This window comes from Phacochoerus africanus, chromosome 2 (genome assembly GCF_016906955.1).
Source record: "Phacochoerus africanus isolate WHEZ1 chromosome 2, ROS_Pafr_v1, whole genome shotgun sequence".
In the NCBI taxonomy this organism is placed as follows: Eukaryota; Metazoa; Chordata; class Mammalia; order Artiodactyla; family Suidae; genus Phacochoerus; species Phacochoerus africanus.
Genome location: NC_062545.1, coordinates 121,665,680 through 121,685,000, shown reverse-complemented (window position 1 = coordinate 121,685,000; position 19,321 = coordinate 121,665,680). Strand labels below are relative to the sequence as shown.

The 19,321-nt window shown below is 37.6% G+C and overlaps 1 protein-coding gene across 5 annotated transcripts in view; it reads left to right on the top strand.

Annotated features, from left to right (window-relative positions):
• The window catches only part of MAPK6 (mitogen-activated protein kinase 6), a 45,893-nt gene extending 28,819 nt beyond the window's left edge, over positions 1-17,074 (top strand). For all 5 annotated transcript variants that reach the window (XM_047766337.1, XM_047766333.1, XM_047766335.1 and 2 more), the window contains 5 exons: positions 1,954-3,146; positions 4,002-4,146; positions 6,940-7,104; positions 13,418-13,619; positions 14,834-17,074. In XM_047766337.1, the coding sequence (XP_047622293.1) occupies positions 2,592-3,146; positions 4,002-4,146; positions 6,940-7,104; positions 13,418-13,619; positions 14,834-15,935 (2,169 nt within the window). In that variant the 5' untranslated portion in view covers positions 1,954-2,591 and the 3' untranslated portion in view covers positions 15,936-17,074. The remainder of the gene's footprint in view (positions 1-1,953; positions 3,147-4,001; positions 4,147-6,939; positions 7,105-13,417; positions 13,620-14,833) is intronic.
• The last annotated feature ends 2,247 nt before the right edge of the window (positions 17,075-19,321 follow it).

The following is a 19,321-nucleotide window of genomic DNA, read 5'->3' as shown; positions in this document are numbered from 1 at the left end:
AAAAGTCAGCAACAGGAAGACTTTCCATTTAAAGGGTCAGCTGTATTATATTCTTATAGGCCTGTATATTTAAATGAGCTGCTGCATTGGCCTCTTAGTTGCTTCTGAAACCTGACATGCACACTTTCATCTTAGTGGTTTGGGGTCTGCAACAGTTATTCCCACATAGCATCCCTCGGCCCCCCCATTCCTTACTTCCTACCTCAGAGCTTTCTTCCAGCAACACCTTATCAGAGAGGTATTTCTTAACTACCCTCCCCATCACCTTTCTCTGTTTTATTTTTCCATATCTCTTTTGGTTATCTAATATCTGTGTGTTTTGCTTGTCTTCCTGTATTCCCCTGCTATAATGTGAGCTCTTCATATACATACTACCTAACTCAATAAGATTATAATAATTGTCATGCTTCATTATTTTAAAGAAATAACACATAAAAGATATAGTTGAAACATGCTATGTAACGCCACCTTGATCTTATCCTTCCTTCTTTCCTCAAGGTAATTATCATAAATTTGTTATTTACCCAGTCTTATGTTTCTTATACTTTTGCTATGAATATATGCACTCTAAAATAGCATTATTTTGCATGTTTATCTACCTGATATAACTGGTTTCAGCAGGCACATTTCTATCTACAGTTTGCTTTTTAAATGTAGTGTGTTTTTGGTGATTTCAACCATCTCTATTCATTTTTACTATTATATAGTGTTGACTGTGTGAATATAACTCATTCTATTATTGTTGAAAGTTTAGGTTGTTTTTGATATTTTGCCATTACAAGAAAAAGCAAACATTTGTTCATTTGCAAGCATTTTTCTAGGGAATTTCCTTGGAGAAAAATTACTAAGGCATAGTACATTATTTACTCATCTGCTTATGTATTTATTTATGCCAGATTGCTCTGATGTTTTTACTGATTTAAACTCTCACCAATATTGTATAAGTTCCTGTTTTTCCACATTTCCCCCCAAACTTGCTGTTAACAATGTTTTTTCCAATATGAAATTTCCTCATGAAATTATATGTTTTCCTCATGAAATAATATGATTTTTCTAATTATCAGTAAAATTAAACATCATTTCATAGGTTTTCTTTATAAGTTTATTCTCTAAATTCACTCTTTGTAAATTGAGGAACTTCCTTGGCAGATTTTTTATTTGTACTGCTAGATTTTTAGAGAAATGCTACTAATGTTTATCCTTCAGAACTTCTAAAGGAAAAAAAAAACTTCTAAAAATTCATGGAGTTTACATGTGGCTTAGTGGGTTAAGGATCCAGCATTGCCGCTGCAGTGGCTCAGGCTGCAGCTGTTACATGGGTTTGATTCCTGGCTTGGGAATTTCCACATGTCATGGGCATGGCCAAAAGTTCTAAAGAATTCTGTAAAGAAATACTGTGAACCTTCTTTTGCTCATTGGCATTTAAGAAGTTATCCAACCTAATGATCTAAATAATGTAAAGAATCTAGTATGAAAAGTTCCCATTGTGGCTCAGCAGTAATGAACCCGACTAGTATCCAAGAAGACGTGGGTTCCATCCCTGGCCCTGCTCAGTGGTTTAAGGATCCGGCGTTGCCATGAGCTCCAGTGTAAATTGCAGACATGGGTCGGACCCTGAGTTGCTGTGGCTATTGTATAGGCTGGCAGCTCCAGCTCCAATTCAAGCCCTAGTCTGGGAGCTTCTATATGCCATGAGTGTGGATCTAAAAAGAAAAAAGAGAGAGAGAAAATCTAGTGTTGGTAGAATCTAGAGTCTGAGTTAACATGTGAATTGCTTGCAACATGGATAGCTATTTTTGATTGAGGGTGATCTTTCCATTTAGTGACTATAAATAAATGTTTAGTGTACCAGTAGTAGCCTATAGCTAAATGCCCAGTTTGTGTCATTTTACAAAGTTGAATAAAAGAGCATTTCCTACAGTGGTGACTCTTCCATCTTTTCTCATCCTCCAGGTTGTATCTGAGTAAGATGGACGGTAGCTTTGATTGTGATTGTGGTGAGCTGGAGCCACCTGATCACTAACAAAAGACATCTTCTGTTAATAAACAACCGCCAGGGCTTCCTGTTGAAATATACAGCAACAAAAGAAGAAACGAAGCAAAACGGAAATAGTGCTTACCAGCACCTTAGAATGATGCTGCTCAGGACCAGTCCAACACTGAATGTATCTGCACTGTGAGGAGAATGTTCATAGAAGCCTGTTGTGTGCATATTTATTCACATTTTTGTTAAATGTTAAATCCTTCAGCACAGTAAATCTAGGTGCATACATAGTATGTCATTTCATTCCGTTTGAGTTTCTTGAGTGTTTTCTTTAAATGTCTGCAGAGTTGCTGCCCCTTTCTTGAACTATGAGTACTGCAATCTTTTTAATTCTCAGTATGAGTAGAGCTTTTTGAGCTTTAAATCTAAGGGGAACTCAACGGGCCCGGTTGGCATATGCAATGAACATCAAGAAACCATCTTGCTGTGGAAGCAAAATTATTTTTCTTATCCCTTTTTGAAAGATCTTTCCTTTTGATGCCAGTTTTCTTCCTTGTTTACAGAAGTTCAACAATTGAAAGGAAAAGGCAATAGTAAGGGTTTCAAAATGGCAGAGAAATTTGAAAGTCTCATGAACATTCATGGTTTTGATCTGGGCTCTAGGTATATGGACTTAAAACCATTAGGTTGTGGAGGCAATGGCTTGGTTTTTTCTGCTGTAGACAATGACTGTGACAAAAGAGTAGCCATCAAGAAAATAGTCCTTACTGATCCCCAGAGTGTCAAACATGCTCTACGTGAAATTAAAATTATTAGAAGACTTGACCATGATAACATTGTGAAAGTGTTTGAAATTCTTGGTCCTAGTGGAAGCCAGTTAACAGATGATGTGGGCTCTCTTACCGAACTGAACAGTGTTTACATTGTTCAGGAGTACATGGAGACAGACTTGGCTAATGTGCTGGAACAGGGCCCTTTACTGGAAGAGCATGCCAGGCTTTTCATGTATCAGCTGCTACGTGGGCTCAAATATATTCACTCAGCAAACGTACTGCACAGAGATCTCAAACCAGCTAATCTTTTCATTAACACTGAAGACTTGGTGCTGAAGATAGGTGACTTTGGTCTTGCACGGATCATGGATCCCCATTATTCCCATAAGGTACGTGGAAAGTCAGCTGAGGCAGACCTTTAAACTGATAATGGATTATCAGATTAGGTACTTGTATTTATTTTGTGTGCTGTGGCAGAATTTTTAGTTTATTGTATTCGACTGTATATAGTACCTTTTTAAAATTCGTGATCTCCCTCTGAAATGAAAGTAGGGTTGAGTCCTAATTAAATACAAATTCCTAAAAATGTGTGGTCATTTATTATAATTTAAATTCTCCCTTATTTAAAAATATGATACATCCTTATGTGTTTAGGGCAGGAGGTGGTTCTTTCTGAAGGTAATAGGGCATACTGTTTCAACTTTTATGCCTTTTTATCCCTTTGAGTCAGTGCTATTCTATTATACTTGTTTAGCAAACTTAATTTAGTTTGAAATCTAAATTTACATCAAGATAAAATAGGTAATAAGAATAGCCAAAAGGATTCATAGTAACTCTGCCTTAGATGATAGCTTGCTTTTGTACAAGAAGTTAATAACGTTTCCTGAGCTGGCCTCTGGGTTTTTTGTTGTTGTTGTTGTCTTTTTAGGATCATGGGACATGGAAGTTCCCAGGCTAAGGGTTGAATCAGAGCTGTAGCTGCCAGGCTATGCCATAGCCACAGCAATACCAGGTCCGAGCTGAATCTGTGACTTACACCATAGCTCATGGTAGCGCCAGCTCCTTAACCCACTGAGTGAGGCTAGGGATCAAACCTGCGTCCTCATGGATCCTAATTTCATTACTGCTGAGCCACCATGGGAACTCTTACAGTTTGTTTTTAGATTAGGATTCTTTATGAACCGTGTGTTTTTATGTACTATTCTTCAGCTAGAATGTAAAATGTATTTTTGTTTCTTTTTCAGGGTCATCTTTCTGAAGGATTGGTTACTAAATGGTACAGATCTCCACGTCTTTTACTTTCTCCTAATAATTATACTAAAGCCATTGACATGTGGGCTGCAGGTTGCATCTTTGCTGAAATGCTGACTGGTAAAACTCTCTTTGCAGGTCAGAAATTTAAAAATATATAGGAAAATTTATTTCAAAGAGAAAAATAATTTTCCATGTATCTATGAAGCAAGATTTACATAAGATGTTTTTTTTTTTAAACACACACACACACACACACAGAGCAACACTTTATTAGATTTTTTTTTTTTGTCTTTTTGCTATTTCTTGGGCCACTCCCGCGGCATATGGAGGTTCCCAGGCTAGGGGTCCAATCGGAGCTGTAGCCACCAGCCTACGCCAGAGCCACAGCAACGCGGGATCCGAGCCGCGTCTGCAACCTACACCACAGGTCACGGCAATGCCGGATCGTTAACCCGCTGAGCAAGGGCAGGGACTGAACTCTCAACCTCATGGTTCCTAGTCGGATTCGTTAACCACTGCGCCACGATGGGAACTCTGATTTATATGAGATTTAGAGCAATTTATTGTAGTCTAGAATATTAAAATGAAATAATAAAATGGTATTTTCAATATCTAAAAATTTGATAAAATATTCACTGAATTGTTCACTTAATAAATTTAGTTCTAGTGTTCTTTTTTATATATCTTACTTCTTAAATATAATTGCATATTTTGTCGGTCCATGATATTTGCTGCTTATTTTGTGTTAAATGATACATACATAAGTTGCCTGTTTCTGTCAGTGTTTGTTACTTCCTGGTAAAATGTTTTTAGTTGTTGAAAATTCACTAATTCTTTCTTTGCCCTCTATCAATCCTGTTGCCTGACTACTGTGATATTTCAGAAACACCCTTTTTTTTTTTTTTTTTTTGCTCATTTTGGTGTTCTCAGGGAGTCTAAAGAAGTGTGAAAGAGTTAAGGTGAATTAAAAAACAAAAACAAATTTTAAACCCTTGTAAATTTTAAACATTTAATTAAAGAGAACTGTTTGTGAAGTGATTTGAAAGATCCAGTGTGGTTCCCATCTGAAGCCTTTTTAGTAGGTTTGTGAACCACTTAGTAAAAGCAGCATGAGGGAGATCTATGTCTGTATTAGTATAGGCTTCAAGTTAACGGAGAAATGTGTGTATTTTTAACCTATAGTATCTCAGATTTACTAGTATCTCAAATTTAACCTACCTAAAAACTGAACTCTTGATGGTTCTCCTTCATATTTCTGTTTGCTGCCTTCCTTATCTCAGTAAACCAGATTTACTTCTTGTTGCTGGGCCCAAAATCTTGGCATTGTCCTTCACTGCTCTCAGTGTAGATCTTGTGGGCTCTTGCTTCAAAATATGTCCCAAATCTAACTGCTTGATGGTATCTCTATCCATACCCCTCCTCCCAGTTCAGTAAGCCATTATGCCTCTTCTGGTCTAATGCAGGACCTTCTAACTAACTTTCCTGCTTTAACCCTTGCTGTCTGTGATCAGGTTACCACATAGCAGCTGCAGTAGTTCTCTGACAAATCAGGTCATGTCATTTCTCTGTTCAAAGCTCTGTCATGGCTTAGCAAATTTAGGCTAAAGCAGACTTGTTGTGTTCTGGTACTACTCTGACTTCATCTCCAATCACTCCCCTGAGCTATTCTACTTCAGCTACACTTGCCAAATTGTTGTTTCTTAGACACAGCAAGCCCATTGTCTTCTCTGGGCCTTTGGGCCTTTTCTCATCTTCCTGGAAGTTCCTTCCTGCATATGAATGTATGGTGGTTTCTAACTTCCTTGATTTTCAGCTTCTCCGTAAGGCCTTCCTTGGTCATCCCGTATAAATTAGCAGTCCTACCCCCAGCAGTGCTCTCTATCCCCTTAGCTTATTCTGTTTTGCTTCACAGCATTTGTCACCATTTGACATAAATGTTTGCAGAATTATTATCTGTTTTCCTCCACTATATGTGAGCTCCAGGAAGGCAGGAACTTGGTCAGTTTTGTTTCACAGCTGTATTCTAAAGTGCCTTGCTCATAGTGGGTGGGCTCTCAAGAAGAAATTTGAATGTCAAATGAATTTCTAGAAATAAGTAGGAAAGCAAATTTTTTTTCTAAAAAATTAGTTGCCCATTTAGCCTAAAGTTACCCCTTGTATTCCTTTAATAGTGGTCCTGAAATGTTAAGTGAGCCCAACACATAACTATAAAACTTTGTTTCACAAGTCTGGTCCAAGCCTCTATTTTATTAATAGAGAAATCAAGTCATTACCATGTTAAGTATTCTCAAAGTTATAGTGAGTTAGTGGTACAGTTAAGACTAGAATCCAAGTCTTTTGAATCTTAGTTCATTGCTTTTTTCACTACTTTTTGACACCTTAAAATGAGTCCAGGAGTGCCCGTTGTGGCTCAGCGGAAATGAATCTGACTAGGAGCCATCAGGTTGCAGGTTCATTCCCTGGCCTCGCTCAGTGGGTTAAGGATCCAGCATTGCTGTGAGCTGTTGTGTAGGTCACAGATGTGGCTTGGATCTGGCGTTGCTGTGGCTCTGGCGTAGGCTGGCAGCAACAGCTCCAATTAGACCCCTAGCCTGGGAACCTCCATATGCCGCAGGTGTGGCCCGAAAAAGACAACAACAACAAAAAAGGAGTCCAGACTTCAAGTCAGTTTCTTATGGAAACAAAGCAGATAAAACTAAATATATCAGTGATCAGAAATTGAAATAGATGTGCTTTTTGAGCAGATTGATGATATTCAAAGCAATGAAATCTGATTAATGACTCGGTTAAAACCATTTTCCCATTGGTGGTCATTACAGTATTTAAGTTAGCTTTGTATAGCTTTAGAATGTTTACTGCCAAATAAGTAAACATTGAGGAATGCATTTATTAATGTTGCATTTGGTGTTTTTCTTTAATCTCACTCAGGTGCACATGAACTTGAACAGATGCAGCTGATTTTAGAATCTATTCCTGTTGTGCATGAGGAAGATCGTCAGGAGCTTCTCAGCGTAATTCCAGTTTACATTAGAAATGATATGACTGAGCCACACAAACCTTTAACTCAGCTGCTTCCAGGAATTAGTCGAGAAGGTATTGTGACTCCAGTAACCGTCATGTAATGGTGTGGTGTGTAAGCAGTACCTGTGTAGGGAGCTTTAGCTTTTTACCCTTAGTTATGTGTAGCATTCTCCCAAATAGTCTTTTAAACACTTTCGGTATACCTAAACCTTTAGCTCTCGCTTCCCTTTGTTGGCCTGGCACTTAGACCGGGATCTTTTTCTTTGCTGTGAATAATTTTCCACATTCCAGAAAGTGAACCCCTCTCTCCTGGTTCTAATAATTCCACTTTTTCAGCTTACCCCTCTGATGTCTACATTAGGTGAGCGTATTGAATCATTGACTCTCTCTAAGCTCGAATGGGCTTCTGTGAGGGTTGTAAGATAAGTAAGTGTGGGTATGAACATGAATGTGATTTAGATATGCAAGAGGGAATTAAGTTGGAGGAAAGAAAAGGTTTCAGGGCAAGGAAGAGATGAAGGAGAGACCAAAACTTCATGTGAGCAAACTCATTACATAAAAGTTTCCAGATTGGTGTTAGGAATATTAGGTGCTAAATGTGAGAGTTTATGCAAACTTGAAAATAGGAAGTTGGAGAGAATCAAAACTCCTTTGGCCACTAACGCAATTAATTTTATCCTCAAATATAGGTATCTTTAGGCTTTATTTATTTATTTATTATTTATTATTTATTTATTTATTTATTTGTCTTTTTGCCTTTTCTTGGAGGTTCCCAGGCTAGGGGGTCTAATCAGAGCTGTAGTCGCCAGCCTACACCAGAGCCGCAGCAACGCAGGATCCGAGCCGCGTCTGCAGCCTACATCACAGCTCACTGCAACGCCGGATCCTTATCTCGCTGAGCAAGGCCAGGGATCGAACCCACAACCTCATGGTTCCTAGTCGGATTCGTTAACCGTTGAGCCACAACGGGAACTCCTCTTTAGGCTTTATTTGTATAAATAAGAAGTCTAAAATTTTTTTAGTTATCTGTAATACTTTTTTCCATTTTTTTAAAGATTTATTGAAGTATAGTTGATTTATAATGGGATAATTTCTGCTGTACAACAAAGTGATACAGTTACACATATACACATATCCCATTCTTTCAGATTCTTTTCCCATATAGGTTTAAGATAGCATTTTTGAAAGAGCATTAGATTTGAAAAATATCTTTCTTAAAAGTTGATTGTATTGTGTCTTTAAGAATTATTATATTGTATTTAGCTGCATCAATGCCAGGACTGTATAGTTCTTTCATGTATCATAAAGTTAGGTTCAAATATAGTTTCTTAAACATTTTAAACTTTCTCTTAATTATATGTCTATTATTCGCATCACTCACTCCGATCATTATGTGTGGTTGAGGTTGGTGTATAACAAAGTGTTTTGGGTTTTTGTTTTTTGTTTTTGTCTTTTAGGGCCACACCTACAGTATATGGAAGTTCCCAGACCTAGGGGTCAAATTGGAGCTATAGCTGCCAGCCTACACCACAGCCCCAGCAACGAAAGATCTGTGCTGCATCTGTGACCCACACCACAGCTCACAGCAACACTGGATCCTTACTTAACCCACTGAATGAGGCCAGGGATCGAACCTGCATCCTCATGGATACTAGTTAGGTTCACTAGTGCTGAGCCACGATAGGAACTCCTAGCACTATAAGTGTTTATTTATTTATTTATTTATTATTTTATGATTTAAAAATTTTCCATTATAGTTGATTTACAGTGTTCTGTCAGTTTCCACTGTACAGCAAAGTGACCCAATTGTGTATATATATATATGACATTTCTTTTTTCACATTAGCCTCTCATGTTCCATTACAAGTGACTAGATATAGTTCCCTGTGCTATACAGCAGGATTTCATTGCTTATCCACTCCAAATGCAGTAGTTTTCATCTACTAACCCCAAACTTCCAGTCCATCCCACTCACTCTGCCCTTGCAACCAAAATCTGTACTCCAAGTTCATGAGTTTCTTTTCCGTGGAAAGGTTCATTATATCATATGATATTTGTCTTTCTCTCTCTGACTTACTTCACTTAGCATGAGAGTCTCTAGTTCCATCCATGTTGCTGTAAATGGCATTATTTTGTTCTTTTTTATGGCTGAGTAGTATTCCGTTGTGTATATATACCACATCTTAATCCATTGATCTGTCAATATACATTTAAGTTGTTCCATGTCTTCGCTATTGTGAATACTGCTGCAGTGAACATACGGGCACATGTGTCTTTTCAAGGAAAGTTTTGTCCAGGTATATGCCCAAGAGTGGGATTGCTGCTGGATCATGTGGTAGTTCTATATTTAAGTTTTCTGAGGTGCCTCCATACTGTTTCCATTCCCACTAACAGTGTAGGAGGGTTCCCTTTTCTCCACACCCTCTCCAGCATTTTTTTTTTTTTGTCTTTTGTCATTTCTTGGGCAGCTCCCATGGCATATGGAGGTTCCCAGGCTAGGGGTCTAATCAGAGCTGTAGCCACCGGCCTACACAGAGCCACAGCAAAGCAGGATTCGAGCGCATCTGCAACCTACATCACAGCTCACAGCAACACTGGATTCTTAACCCACTGAGCAAGGCCAGGGATCGAACCTGCAACCTCATGGTTCCTAGTCGGATGTGTTAACCACTGAGCCATGACCAGAACTCCCTCCAGTAATTGTTATTTGTTGACTTGTTAACAATGGCCTCTGACTGGTGTGAGGTAGTTTTGATAATAGTTTTGATTTGGATTTCTCCAATAATTAGTGATGTTGAACATTTTTTCATGTGCTTTTTGGCCATCTGTATATCTTCTTTGGAGAAATGTCTACTCAGGTCTTTTGCCCATTTTTCATTTGGGTTTTTGGGTTTTTTTGCTGTTGAGTTGTATAAGTTGTTTGTATATTTTAGAGATTAAGCCCTTGTCAGTTGCATCATTTGAAACTATTTTCTCCCATTCTGTAAGTTGTCTTTTTTTTTTTTTCTTTTTTAGGGTTTCCTTTTGCTGTGCAGAAGCTTGTTAGTTTGATTAGGTCCCATTGGTTTATTTTTGCTTTTATTTCTGTTGCCTTGGGAGACTGACCTAAGAAAACATTTGTAAGGTTGATGTCTGAGAATGTTTTGCCTATGTTCTCTTCTAGGAATTTGATAGTGTCTTGTCTTATGTTTAAGTCTTTAAGCCATTTTGAGTTTATTTTTGTGCACAGTTTTGTGAGGGTGTGTTCCAGTTTCATTGATTTACATGCAGTTTAGTAAAGTGTTTTAAATCATCAAGTGCTATTAGGTTAGCGGTAACAACCCAACTAGTGTCTATGAGGACAGGAGTTTGATCCCTGGCCTCACTCAGTGTGTTAAGGATCCAGTGTTTCTGTGGGCTGTGGCATAGGTCGTAGACACATCTCGGATCCCACATTGTTGTGGCTGTGGTGTAGGCCAGCAGCTTCAGCTCCAATTAGACCCCTAGCCTGGGAACTTCCATATGCCACATGTGTGCCCCTAAAAAGCAAAAAGAAGAAAACTAGCAAGTGTTTTGAGAAATAGGCACTGGATGGCAAAACCATGAGGACATTTTTTTTCCTCCTCAGACATGCTTGGAACTTAGTAAAGGCCAAAATGAAAACGAGGCATTATATTTAATTTCAACAGGTTTTGCAAGCTTCCTTATCAGTAGTTCTACATTTCTAATCCGTCTTTTAGACTTTTCACAATCAGCCAATATGTTGCTGGCTTTCTTATTCCTAACCTTGTAGCCACTCAGGACATCCTGTTTACAACTGAACATTAGTCGTGTAACACTTGACTATACCTCAGAATTGTCCTTGGGAGCTCTTTAAAAAATGCAGATTATTGGTGTTCTCGCTGTGTGGCAGTGGGTCAAGAATCCAACTGTGGTGGTTTGAGTCGCTGTGGGTTCGAAGCCTGGCCCAGTGCAGTGAGTTAAAGGATCTGGTGTTGCCCACAGCTGTGGCTCGGTTTCAGTTCCTGCCCTGAGAACTTGCACATGCTGTGGTTGTAGCCAGTTTAAAAAAAAAAAAAAAGTGCATTATTAAATCAGAATCCAAAGGTGAGGTGTCGACCAAGCCATGTGTCTGTGTTTTTAAACCTTTGGCAGTATGACTCTGCTCAGCCAGGTTGAGAGATAGTGCTCAGAAATAACCTGGATTGACTTTGGAGTCGTCACCATTGCTGGGTCTTACCAAAAGTGGCAAACTATAGAATAGAGAACAGTGCTGTTTAAGCATTTGTAATCTAGTTAAATTTAAATCCTCTTTTCCCTACCTTCATTAGGGTGGGAACCATGAGTTAGTCAGATGATAACCAACCTGAGTATTTGGCTGCTGGCTGAGGTTTATTCATAATCTGTTAAATGAATGTCTTTGATAATAGATGCATTAAATTAACCATTGGGCAAAGATCCTTGGTTTTCACAAGCGGCAGAACTGTGCTCACATGCAAGTGCAATGCAGAGTGTTTAAAGTTCCTGGAACTAAAGATTTATTATATAGATATATTCTACATCAATTTCTTACTGATTAACACTGGAGTTTTATTTTTGGGCAGAGTATCTTCTGAGGCAATGGGGAACTCTTAGTAGGAATAATACAAAATGTTTTCTCATATTCTCTTCATGATCTTCAGACAAAAAGCAAATTAAGTACATATGAATCAACACATTAAGACTGCTAGGAACCATGCTCTGGTTAGTGTCTTTAGGTGAATACCAAATCTTTTATATTTCAATCTATGCTTTCCTTTCTCCTCCCTGTCTCTATAGTTTACCACTTTATTTCCATATCATAGCATATTTCAACACCATTGTAGTAAATAGAACAATTTCTTCTAGAGCAGTTCTATCCAATAGAATTTTCAGCAAATGGAAATATTCTATATTTGCATACATTTGGGAGCTCAGCCTGACTAGTTTGTTACCCTTTGTTTCTGCCTACTACCTACTGTTGCCAAATGCTAGTGATTTAGAATGTATTCTTCCTGTATAGGTGGATGTATTTCCCTCAGAGAACAGCGATTGTGCTGGGTCAGCCATCCATAACTCTGCGTTACAATATCTCTTGCCTTGAGACACATGGGCCCTGGTGCAAGACTTTTGTGGGAGAACCAAGAACAGCTTGACATATGTATCATGAAATAACTTCCAGATTAGAGTAATATAATAGAAATGGGAAAGGGGGTAGCTCAGGAAGGAGCCTCAGCCCTGGGTCACTGAAGGGAATGAATACAATGAGCCTTAGGTTTCTTTACCACCTTCTGGCTGATTTGAAGATTGAATGAGATATGAATGTGAAAGCACTTTGTCAAGTTATAAATGGTTATAAAGATGTCACCTGTTTTCTTGTTAATGAGAGGTTGGGAATTGAGAATAGGGTCCTTTCTAGAGTGCAGTTTAGTTTTTGAGTGAAGGGCTAGCTTGCTTTCCTTTGAGACAGAAAGTCTGGATGAGTAGACATGTGACAGACCATACTGAAATAAATGTTAAGTGGGTTTATCTGTTGAGAAGGATAAAGATTGTGAATGTAAAGAGGTGGTATGGAACATTGCTGTGCAATAACAAAGGCCAAATTGAAATTCCTTAGTATGTGAGCCAGATACAGATACACATGTGATTTTGCATGTAACTTTCATCAGTACTATATGGCTAGAAAAAGAAAGTGGATGGTGGAAATCATTCAGAGTTGAAGATTGGTGTAAAATCATAAAGCATACGTTTGTGGTGTGGGGCTGGTAACAATGTGGTTCAAGGTGGCTAAGGAGCTTAGGAAGGCCCAAAAGACTGAATTAGTGGGAAGAATTGGGTTTGTGGTTGCTCCACCATAGCCCTAAAAATGATCAAGTGCACTTGTGATTTGCTGTAGTGTGATTGATGTGAAACAGACATCTACAAATTAGTACAACCTGTCAGTGAGATAAGGGGAGGAAAGGGCTTTATATTAAGCACTAGACACTATACGTTTTAATTTGTATACTTTTTTTTTAAAGGGCCACACATGCAGCATATAGAAGTTCCCAAACTACGGGTCGAATAGGAGCTGCACCTGTTGGGCTATGCCACAGCCACAGCAGCACTGGATCTGAGCCGTGTCTGCCACCTACACCACAGCTCATGGCAGCGCCAGATCCTTAACACACTGAGCGTGGTCAGGGATCAAACCTGCATCGTCATGGATACTAGTTGGGATCGTTACTGCTGAGCCACAACAGGAATTTCCAGGGCACATGTCTTTAAAAATCTATAAATTGGTTAGTTTTATTTTTCTGAACAAAACTTAATTAATTGTGTAATAACTGCTTTTTCCTTTATAGGTTGGTGGACCTCTGGTACAATTATTTATTTCTCTTTTTTGCAGCACTGGATTTCCTGGAACAAATTTTGACTTTTAGCCCCATGGATCGGTTGACAGCAGAAGAAGCGCTTTCCCATCCTTACATGAGCATTTATTCTTTTCCAATGGATGAGCCTATTTCAAGTCATCCTTTTCATATTGAAGATGAAGTTGATGATATTTTGCTTATGGATGAAACTCATAGTCACATTTATAACTGGGAAAGGTAAATTGGCTGTAAATTAGGGAAAGATTTTATTTTCAATAAACCATAATGTTTATTGAAATTTTATTTTAAAATTGTGTATAGGGAGTTCCTGTCGTGGCGCAGTGGTTAACGAATCTGACTAGGAACCATGAGGTTGCAGGTTCGATCCCTGCCCTTGCTCAGTGGGTTAAAGATCCGGCGTTGCCGTGAGCTGTGGTGTAGGTTGCAGACATGGCTCGGATCCCGCGTTGCTGTGGCTCTGGCGTAGGCTGGCGTCAACAGCTCCTATTAGACCCCTAGCCTGGGAACCTCCATATGCCGCGGGAGTGGCCCAACAAATGGCAAAAGACAAAAATAAAATAAAATAAATAAAATAAAATTGTGTATAAGACAATGCAGAAGTCTTAAAATTTAGTAACGGTCTCTTTGGGTTTCTGCTAAACTTATTGCTGTCTTTGAATAGCCATTATATAATTTAAATATTTATTTAATTGTTATTAAATTGTTTATCTTAGGATATACATAATGGGAAAAGTTAAATGCTGCTTTGAAACAGGAGTAGTTAATGTTGAAATTCGTTTGCTAACTCCTAAAATGTTGAGGTATTTCTGAGTATGTGTACACATATCTGCCAACCATTTTCTTAATCTCATTTCTTGTTCCCTTCTGCCCCACTGTTTTTCATGTGTGTTTCAAATGCCTCTACTTGGCCTAGTGTCTTCACCTTGCTGAAATGTGTCAGTAAGAGGATACCACATTCAGTAGCACATATGTGTGGAGAGTTGTTGGGGTGGTTTTTCATTTGTTTGCTTATTTTCTATTCATGGTGATAAGTTCAAGCAAGCCTCTTCTATTTTGCCTTATTACCAGTAGAGTGAAAATTGGTAAGATTCTTGATTGAGATTAGAGATCTGCATTTTGTGGTCGTAAAGTATTTTTTTTCTTTGTGTGAAACTGTTGGAATCCAACAGTCACTCAAATGTTTATCTGCAGTTTGTATAATTATATACTTCATTGGTAATTATTGCTTCATATTGCTTTATATAGTAACAGAGTGTATCTATCCATTAAGTTTATAAATTATAAGTTCCTGGAAGAAGGCCCATTATTTATACCCCTATTTATCCCTTCATAGACCCAGCGAGCACAGTGCTTTGACCTAAAAGGCAAGCAGTGAATTTGAAAGTGAGATCACATACCTGGACTAACACTAATGCATTAATTTTTTTCAGGTACCATGATTGTCAGTTTTCAGAGCATGATTGGCCTATACATAACAACTTTGATATTGATGAAGTTCAGCTTGACCCAAGAGCTCTGTCTGATGTCACTGATGAAGAAGAAGTACAAGTCGATCCTCGAAAATATTTGGATGGAGATCGTGAAAAGTATTTGGAGGATCCTGCTTTTGATACCAATTACTCTACTGAGCCTTGTTGGCAGTACCCAGATCATCATGAAAACAAATATTGTGATCTGGAGTGTAGCCATACTTGTAACTACAAAACCAGGTCATCATCCTATTTAGATAATTTAGTTTGGAGAGAGAGTGAAGTTAATCATTACTATGAACCCAAGCTTATTATAGATCTTTCCAATTGGAAAGAACAAAGCAAAGAAAAATCTGATAAGAAAGGCAAGTCAAAATGTGAAAAGAATGGATTGGTTAAAGCCCAGATAGCCCTAGAGGAAGCATCACAGCAGTTGGCTGAAAAAGAAAGGGAAAAGAATCAGGGATTTGACTTTGATTCCTTTATTGCAGGAACTATTCAACTTAGTTCACAACATGAGCCTACTGATGTTGTTGACAAATTAAATGACTTGAATAGCTCAGTGTCCCAACTAGAATTGAAAAGTTTGATATCGAAGTCAGTAAGCCGAGAAAAACAGGAAAAAGGAAAGGCAAATTTGGCTCAGTTAGAAGCCTTGTACCAGTCTTCTTGGGATAGCCAGTTTGTGGGTGGTGGAGAGGACTGTTTTCTCATAAATCAGTTTTGTTGTGAGGTAAGGAAGGATGAGCATATTGAAAAGGAAAATAATTACACCAGTTACCTGGACAAGTTCTTTAGCAGGAAGGAAGATACTGAAATGCTAGAAACTGAGCCGGTAGAAGATGGGAAGCTTGGGGAGAGAGAAAATGAGGAAGGATTTCTGAATAACAGTGGGGAGTTCCTCTTTAACAAGCAGCTTGAATCCATAGGCATCCCGCAGTTTCACAGTCCAGTTGGGTCACCGCTTAAGTCAATACAGGCCACATTAACACCTTCTGCTATGAAATCTTCCCCTCAGATTCCTCATAAAACATACAGCAGCATTCTGAAACATCTGAACTAAAAAACACTCAGCAGACATTTCTCTTTGTATTCTTCATGAAATGTGTTTTGTCTTTTTTATTACTAGTGTTTAGTCATTTTTTTACTTGAATCAGATGGTGTCATTTAGAAAGGATTTTATTCTTGGTTTTTAAAACCCAGACTTTTTTTTCTACATGTGAGAAGGTTTTCATTTTAACTGGCATGTCGTTTGCACACAAAAATAAGAAAAGAGCAAAATAATGCAATGCAGGAGGAGACAAAAGAAATGCACTAAGACAAGTAAAAACATTCTCTCATAGAACAATGATCTGTTTTACAGGAAACAAAATTTTGCCTTGAAAATTTACACAGTGAGACTGTACATAATTGCATGGAAATATCTATTTTTTTTCCTAAAACATTTTTCATTCATGAGTATTTTCAAGTTTTTCATACTGTACACATTTCTTAAAAACACATGATACCAGCAGCAACTGAAAATGAATGCCGAATTTGGTACACATGTGTTATCTACCTCAAGGTAACAAAAGTATGTGGCAAAACATATACCACCCATAGTGCTTCACAAATGCACTTCTATTTAGCCAGCGTTTATTGTAGTAAACTATTCTTAAATAAGATTCACTCACCGTTTATAAATGTTCTGGTATGCATTCTTTATAGTGAAGTGTTACTACATCACATCTTATTTATTTTAGAAAATCAGTATGTTTTCTGTATTTAATTATAAAAAGTTAACTTAGTTTTTAAAATTTTATTTGCAAATACACTTTTCTCCTTTTGGCACTATGGTTTGTTGCCTACTTAGCTGATATATAATGTCAGCTTATCCTAAGGCTGTCCACGTACTTAATTTACTTAAGTATTCATTTTAAGTAAAGAGCTCACTGTGTATAGGAATTTGTATTTTGGAGGTGCTTGATCTATCTACAAAGAAAAATTAGGAATTACTTATATAAAATGCTCCTAGAAGTCTTAATTGTGTTTATTTTTTAAAAAAACCTGTTAGACTTGTGTGCATGGAAGTAATTAAGGTACATCATTATTGTAGTTTAAAAGTTGTACATGATAAGACATATTTTGTTTTTACTGTATGTTTTTACTGAATGATCTATTCCCCATCCCAAGGCAAGCATGAATAAAATTAGGTTAAATGTAGCATGTGGCATTGCCGTCTCTTAGAATTTGTTTCATCTATTTTTTATTGAATACTGTCTGTATCTTTGGTTATTCTGTTTGAAAAAAAAGGACAAATAAAACGTGGCCAGCAAATATGGCTTCTGTTTAACTCTTCAGGTAATGAAAATTACCCACTAGAATGAAATCACTAGCAGAATCTTAGCTAGTTTCTTTTCAGCATTTTGAATTGAGGTTGGAGTTTAAGCTACATTAGGGTAAAAGGCTTAAAGAAAAAGATTCTTTGTCTCCACACAAAATCTCTTAACTTAACCTCACACATTAAAATAGAATAAGGCTTTATTTATTTCAAAACTATTATGTAAGATGTATGTGGAAGCTTTGAGCTATGCAGTTGGAGGATCCTCCTTTAAAAGTATTTGCTTTACAATACATCTCTCTTTTGCTGAAGAGCTTACTCATTTACGTATCCAAATAAAACCATTCAGAGTTTCATTGAGACTGAGTGGTTGAGACTAAGTGGTTACAAACGAACCTGAGTAGTATCCATGAGGATGCAGGTTAGATCCCTGGCTTTGCTCAGTGGGTTAAGGATCTGGTGTTGCCTTGAGTTTTGGTGTAGGTTGCACGTGCTGCTTGGATCCCATGTTGCTGTGGCTGACAGCTGCTTCTATGATTCCTAGCCTGGAGAGCTTCTCTGTGCCATGGGTGTGGCCCTAAAAAGAAGCAAACAAAAATAATAAAATGCATGTATTTTCAGTGAATTCATTGATTTCAGTGAATATCATTGATTGCCACATGTTGTGAATGTGAATATATATTTGTTGCCTTAAAATGGCAAACCCTTAGAGGAGAAGCTTTGTTTTTCACCCTTGAATATGATGTTAGCTGTGGATTTTCTTATATATAGCCTTTATTGTGTTGAAGTAATTTCCTTCTGTTCCTATTTTGTTGAGTGTTTGGTTTTTTTTTTTAATCATGCAGAGGTGTTGAATTTTGTCAAATGCTTTTTCTGTATCAATTGAGATAATCATGTGGGTTTTATCCTTCATCTCAATATGGTCTGTTCACTGATTGATATTCATATGTTGAACCATTTTTATATTCTAGGAATTCCATTTGTTCAAAATGTATAATTCTTTTAATGTACTATTGGATTTGGTTTCCTAGTGTGTGTGTGTGTGTGTGTGTGTGTGTATATATATATATATATATTATTATATATTTTTTTTTTTTTTTTTAGGATTTTTCTATCAGTATTCACCAGGTATGTTGGTCTGTAGTTTTCTTATATCTTTGTCTGATTTTGGTATCAAGAATGCTGGCCTCATAGAATGAGTTTGGAAATATTCCCTAGTCAGTTTTTTGAAGGAGTTTGAGAAGGATTGGAGTTAATTCTTCTTTAAATGTTTGGTATACTTCTCTAGTGAAGCCATCTGGTCTGGGCTTTTCTTTGGGAGGCTTTTGATGATTGATTCAATCTCCATTTCTTCACAGTTCACCCTTGGTAGGTTGCATGTTTCTAGAAATTTATCAGTTTCTTCTGGGTTATCCAGTTTGTTGGAATACAGTTGTTGGCATTATAGTCTCTTATGATCCTATTTTTTTCTCCTTCATTTCTTTTTTAAAAAATTGAAGTATAGTTAATTTCCTCTTTCATTCTTTTTTTTTTTTACTGTTTTTTATTACTCAAATGAATTTATCACATCTGTAGTTGTATAATGATCTTAACAATCTGATTTCACAGGATTTCCATTCCACACCCCAAGCACATCCCCCCACCCTCCAAACTGTCTCCTCTGGAGACCATAAGTTTTTCAATGTCTGTGAGTAAGCATCTGTTCTGCAAAGAAGTTCAGTCTGTCCTTTTTTCAGATTCCACATGTCAGTGAAAGCATTTGATGTTGGTGTCTCATTGTATGGCTGACTTCACTTAGCATGATAATTTCTAGGTGATCCATGTTGCTAAGACTGCCGGTATTTCATTCTTTTTAATGGCTGAGTAATATTCCATTGTGTATATGTACCACCTCTGATCCACTCCTCTGTCGATGGACATTGTGGTTGTTTCCATGTCTTGGCTATTGTAAATAGTGCTGCAGTCAACACTGGAGTACGTGTCTTTGCGAGTTGTGGTTTTCTCTGGATAGATGCCCAGGAGTGGGATTGCTGGATCAAATGGTAGTTCTATTTGAGGCATCTCCATACTGCTTTCCACAGTTTTCTGAGGCATCTCCATACTGCTTTCCATAGTGGTTGCACCAATTT